Genomic DNA, 6,094 nt, shown 5'->3' on the forward strand with positions numbered 1-6,094 from the left:
ACGTGTCTGACTTTTTGCAAAGTCCATTTGCTCTTGTTTGGAAATGCAATATCAACATCTCCCATCCCCACCTCGTCCGGAGCTTTTCCATCAGCCAAATATACCTTCCTAAAGTTACATGCAACATAATTTTACATTAACTCCAGGCGGGAAGATGTATGGAAGGAAGCCCTTAAATCCAATATCTAGTCATCAACATAACTGTGAACTGTCAATAGTGTATTCTGTATTTCCTTAGATACAACATTAGTGTCATCATTCTTCTTCTTCTTAGGATTCTTGCAACTGCAGTTCTTCTTTATGTGGTCAGCCTTGCCACAATTCCAGCAGATTGTCTGTTGACCATACTTTGATTTTAATCTTCCTCTGTTTGAGTTCCTGTCATGTGTTCCTGTCATGTGATCTCCAGTGATCTCCATCTGGAATCAACATTCAGCGCAGAACTTGAACACGATGCCTCGTCAAAATCCTTCCTGCGCGGCTCCTCAGCCAAAATCAAATCACGAATATCATAATATTTCAGCTTAGATTTACTTGCAGAACTGCTAACTGCCATCCTCATGGCTTCTTAGCTATTTGACAATGAAGTCAATACTATCAGCACACGTATCTCATCATCAAAATAAATTTCAACAAATGACAATTGATTTGTGAAAATATTGAAATCATTCAGTTGTAGAGCAATAGACACACATTCTGTCTTCTTCAAGTTGAATAGCTTTTTCATCAAATGCACAGTGTTATTCACCGATGACTTTCATACATACCTGATTAAGCTGTCATGAGATCTGTTGTAGTCCTCTCCTTGATGATGTTGTGGGCAACCAATCTTAACAGTGTTAATCGTATAACCCCATAATCTGTGGATTCAACAGATTCCATCTCGTCTCGTCCATCTTTTCCGGCCGCTTTCCCAGTAACAGAAGATGAAGTTTCTTTCCATAAAGGTAGTCTTCTATCTGCATCCTCTAATAAGCAAAATCTGTGTCATTAAACTTCTTGATCCCCGATGTCATCACTTCGTCTGTCATCACTTCGCATCACTTCGTCTCCGCCCATCATTCTTCCTTATAATTCGAACCAAAGCTCATACCAGTTGTTGTGAAAAACGACGACAATAAAGCGAAAAATGGAATGAAAAAAATTGCACGCAGAAAAAAATACCAGAGCGACACACTAATTTACGTGATTCGACATATTTGCCTACGTCCACGGAGCTGCAGAGGATTTTACTACTTCGAGAAATTACACTATCGAGCGTCTCGACGTTTACAAGAAAATCTCTATTTTCTTCTCTCCCTTCCCCCCTCTCTCTCTCACTTCCTCTCTTACTCTCTTAGAGGAATTGACATGACCTTGTTTGGCTTGTGGCTTGATTTTATTATGACAACCCATAAGAGACTATTTATAGAAACTAGGAGAGAGGTAAGTGGGAGGTAGATGAGCAGTAGGTGGGTGGGTAGGTGAGCGGTAGACGATATTCTTAATTATGAAGCTAATCAAATTGCGGTAGACCGGGTCTCCACATTACCCAATAATATGAAATTTGAAACTTCTCCATAAATGATAGCAAATTTAAAATTTTCTTCTATGATTTATACAATTTAATAATTTTGCCCATTCTGAATAGATTTTCAGCTTAATATTTAAATGAAAATTAACATTTAATAGTTTGCCTATTTTTAAAATTGATGCCGATTGATTCTACCCGTACAGAATGAAGACCACAAGAAAATTAGTGGGACACATGAAAATTAGTTTCATTTCCATCTTCATCTTCTCCTCGGCAAATTAAACACAGCAAGAATCATTTCAAGTCCTTATTTTTACATCAAAAGTTCTCTAGATTCTTAGGCGCACAAACAAGCGGCGCACGCTGCAACTCCTCTCAATTCTTTGGAGGAGCAGATCCCCAGTACCCTATAATACATGAAACAGAGAGACGCATATCAGCAAGCATGGAGGGAGAGGGTACTGTGGCTCCCGCCGGCGCGCTGTTCCCGATCGATGACCCACCGGAGGTGAAGGAAATCTTCGACGGAGCATGGAAGACGCAGCGGGCCAGCCGTCTTGTAACCGTAGGTCTCTCGCGCGGACTCTAGAAGCCTCTGGAACAGTGGGTGGTGAAGATAAGATATTGGAATGGGGAATCGCCGGAATCCGTCGCCGTTGGGGGCTTCATCGCCGTCGAGGCCGACGGCCACCACCAGCCAACCTTTCTTCACCTTTGTCTTCTTGTTGTAGGCCATCTCCATCTTCTGGGTTGGGTTACGGGTTAAGGTGAGGCGGTTGATGTCTGTAGAAGTCACTGAAGCTGGAGAATTTTGCGTTCTCTTTACTGAGTGACGGAGGAGGAGGAGGAGGATTTATAGAGTGGAGAATAAGTGTTGAGACTCAGTTTGGAGCGCGTATCGATACGGGTCCACAGTGGCTCGGATCAAATATTGACCCGGTCCAAGGAGCCACTATGCCTTGGGCCTTTACATAGATGCCATCAAATTTCTATGTATTTACATATCCAAGATTTCAATTTTACGTTTTTATAATGTTGCTCGTGTCGTGCAGTGGTCCTCAACATCGGAATGGGATATTTTATTGAAGTAATTACCACTTTTTATTATTTAATAGTTAAAGTATCGATCTTAACTTTTTTTCCCATATTTTACTCGAGCATTAATATAACTTGAAATATAATAATCACAATAGAAGATAAAAGGGATAATTACATGCATAACATACAAAATATTGATATTTACAAATAAAGCAATAAAGTGATTTTTTTCAAATACCTATGATGCATTTATGAGTACCGCGATCAAATCATTAATAATTTTATAAAAATGGAAAATATAGGTTGAGATTTTATCATGAATTTTGATATTTGAGTGAGAATTTGAAAAATGGATGAAGGAGGGTGTTAGACTTAAAAATAACAATGTTTTGAGTGATCTATATATACTTGCCCCAAAATAAAAATATTATGGATAATTATTCATTCCTCTCGCCCCACGTATGAATCATAAATATACTAATCTTAATCTTCAGAACCAAAATGATAGATTGACGTAATTTGAGACATATAATTTTGTCGGTACACTCGCAATATATAACTTGCTCATACATTGTTGTGCTATAATTTTGAATAATTTTATCATTTTATGTTTATTTTTGTATAAATAAAATGATTTTTGATTTTTTTCCTCAAATACAATGGTGAACTATGGGCTTTACAATGGCCCTTAGAAAAAAACACACTTATATTATTTGAAGTCTATCATCAGACCAATTGCATATATCTCCATCTCAATTAAACCCACCTGCCAAGTTGGCTAGGCAAATTAAACTAGCAAACAGATCTGGCTGATTGACTTGACATATTGAAGTGTTAAATATCACGTCTTAAGTGTCGTGACAAATCTCATACTTGTCTGTTGCGTTCACCGAACCAATTGACCTCAATATTGAGAAACATTAGAAGCAAGGACTGGCGTTAAAGGGATTGACATAAGCTCCATCATCCTTTATGAGCTGCATGAAATATGTATCACATTCTTTTTAGCAAGCCACTGCTGACATATTTCATAATATATGGTTCGTAAGTTTTTCTCTTTGTGTATTTGGGGGGTGGGGTTGAGGTGGGATTAGTCTCTCTTGCTTTCTCTCTCTCTCTCTCTCTCTCTCTCTCTCATACACACACACACACATTTTTTACTAAGAGAATATATCATCTCCTCCGTCATACTCGAGGAAGATTATCAAAAACAAAGAATTCAAGCTGGAGAACACCTACATCCTCTTCTTTCACCATATTTATACACGTCTCTTCCAAGCTGTATGAACCTATAGACGATACAGAGCTCTACGTCCTAAATGGATTCAACCGTTATGATTTTAATCACTATCTACTAAACAAATTAAATGTTATGTGTTGAATCCAAAATTATTTGAGAGACACGTCTAAGAAATAAAGCGCGAAAGGGAGAAAAAAAGTAAAGAGAGCACAATAATGAACAATAAAATCATGTAACATTTATTAATGAAATGAGCCTCTATATATATGAATGGAGGTTGTAAGATTGCATTTTGTACCCGTATTAAGGTAGGAATATGGGGTTTTTTGGTTAATAAATAATTATAGGGCCAGGAGCCTGAGACGGCGTCCGACCTGAGATGGAGCTCGAGTAGACTTTGAGCCGGGCGACCACACCCTATAGCTTGAGGGAATCACCGGCCTTGTCATTACCCAGGTGGCTATGGCCGAAAGTTGAACCAGGAGTTCCCGCCCAACTGCTTTAAATCCTGGCGGTTTTTAAGATCTGGTTGAGGATACCGACGGATTTATCAACACGGCGCTTGTACCAATAACTCTTTGGGAGGATGGCCGAGTTTTGTCCATCTCGGGACTACTTTTCTCCCAATCAACAAAAACCGATCGAATAAATATAGGTTCTTGAACTGTCTCTGGTGGGTCCCATACCACCATGTCATCTTTTCTGTCCCCTAACATATCTCTTCAAGATTCTTGCTGATACATTTTTTATGTACATTATCATTGTATAATCAGCATCATAAGTCATGAATAATAGGGCTATTAAGAAGTTGTTGTTAATCCAATCCAAACTTGTTTCATAATTTAACTCGAATCATTTTAATCTTTATTTGATTAAGCCCAACAATAAGCCAATTCAACCCAATCTCATTTCGAGCAAAAAATTTAATAACTCAATTTTATTTTAATAATCCAATTCAAAGCTTGATTTACTCCTCTTTTGAGGCTAACCTTTTGTGCGCTCGATAAGCATGCCTACATCTGGTTGTGCAAAATACTCATATTGGTTCGAAGATCGAGACGTTCTTCATCATTAAGCAAATTAAAAATATACATATAAATTTATGCTGAAATAAATAGGTATATTGGCTAGAAATAAAATAAAAAAAATCGGGCACTCACCCTATGTTGAAAAGCAAAAAAAAAAATCGGGCACCCACCCTATGTAAAAAAAAAAAAAAAAAAAAAAAAACGAAGGTAGTGCACGCCATGGACGTCTCTTTCTAAACATTGCATCATAGGATTAACACTAATTGCCGAGGTTTAATCAATTTAAATTAATCGCATTTGTCACTTGTCGAATGCCAACACAAATTCTGACATGATCAAATCACCGGCCACTTAAAATAGGATTTTAATATTACTAAATATAATCCATGGATGTATGAAAAATAAATATAATATAGAAGGAATGTATTATATTTGAAAATTTTTAAAGATATTTGATTCATTATAAAATGAATAGATGATTTTTTAAAATAGAATGAAAATAATATATTTCAATATAAAATTAATGTATCGGCAGCAGGCGGGGAGGGGAGGGGAGCTAAAGTCCAATGTCACTTTGCCGCCAACCACTAGTCGCTGCAGTTGCTGATCACCACTCACCTACCGCCGCCGATCACCATCGACCGTTGGCCACTTGTTGCGACGAAGCACCATACGAAGGAACAATTGACAATGCAGAGTCACGAAACAACATGAAAAGTGGCATATCATCCAGAACATTTGGGCTAACTTTAAAGACGGTGCAATAACACATTGTCAAGTAGAGTAACAAAGCATTATGCACATGCTCCTACAACTCCCGACTCCAGACCCCGCGGTCCACGGACGTCATTATTATTCACAAATACGGCCTACGTGACCAACAACATCCAATGTGATCCGCAGTTCGTGCAACTCCCGACCCTTGCCCTCGCGGCCTATGGATGTCACTTCTATTTACCATTATGACCTATGTGACCAACTACGACATACGTGGTCCACAACTCGTATAACTCCTGACCCCGACCCCTGTGGTCTACGGACGTCAATACTAATAACAACTACTGTTTACGTGACCAACTACAACCTATGTGATATACAACTCTAGCAAAATGCCTACCATGGCTTCTCTGCCCAATTAACACGCTTGGAGCAACCATCTACAACACTTACGATGGACTACTTCCTCCACAACAATCGGTTATGACCCTTGCAGTCTGCTTTTATCAAGAACTACAGTTAAATTATGGTTATACAACTTTGTAATTTCATCTATCC

The 6,094-nt window shown here is 38.4% G+C and overlaps 1 protein-coding gene across 1 annotated transcript; it reads right to left on the minus strand.

The window, feature by feature from the left end:
* Positions 1 to 1,620: 1,620 nt before the first annotated feature.
* Positions 1,621 to 2,329, minus strand: LOC110032138 (auxin-induced protein X10A-like). The gene has a single exon (XM_020735661.1). It carries the CDS (start codon positions 2,253 to 2,255, stop codon positions 1,950 to 1,952), a length of 306 nt encoding a protein of 101 aa, XP_020591320.1. The 5' UTR covers positions 2,256 to 2,329; the 3' UTR covers positions 1,621 to 1,949.
* Between the last annotated feature and the right edge of the window lie 3,765 nt (positions 2,330 to 6,094).

This window comes from Phalaenopsis equestris, unplaced genomic scaffold (genome assembly GCF_001263595.1).
Source record: "Phalaenopsis equestris unplaced genomic scaffold, ASM126359v1 Scaffold000878, whole genome shotgun sequence".
NCBI lineage: Eukaryota > Viridiplantae > Streptophyta > Magnoliopsida > Asparagales > Orchidaceae > Phalaenopsis > Phalaenopsis equestris.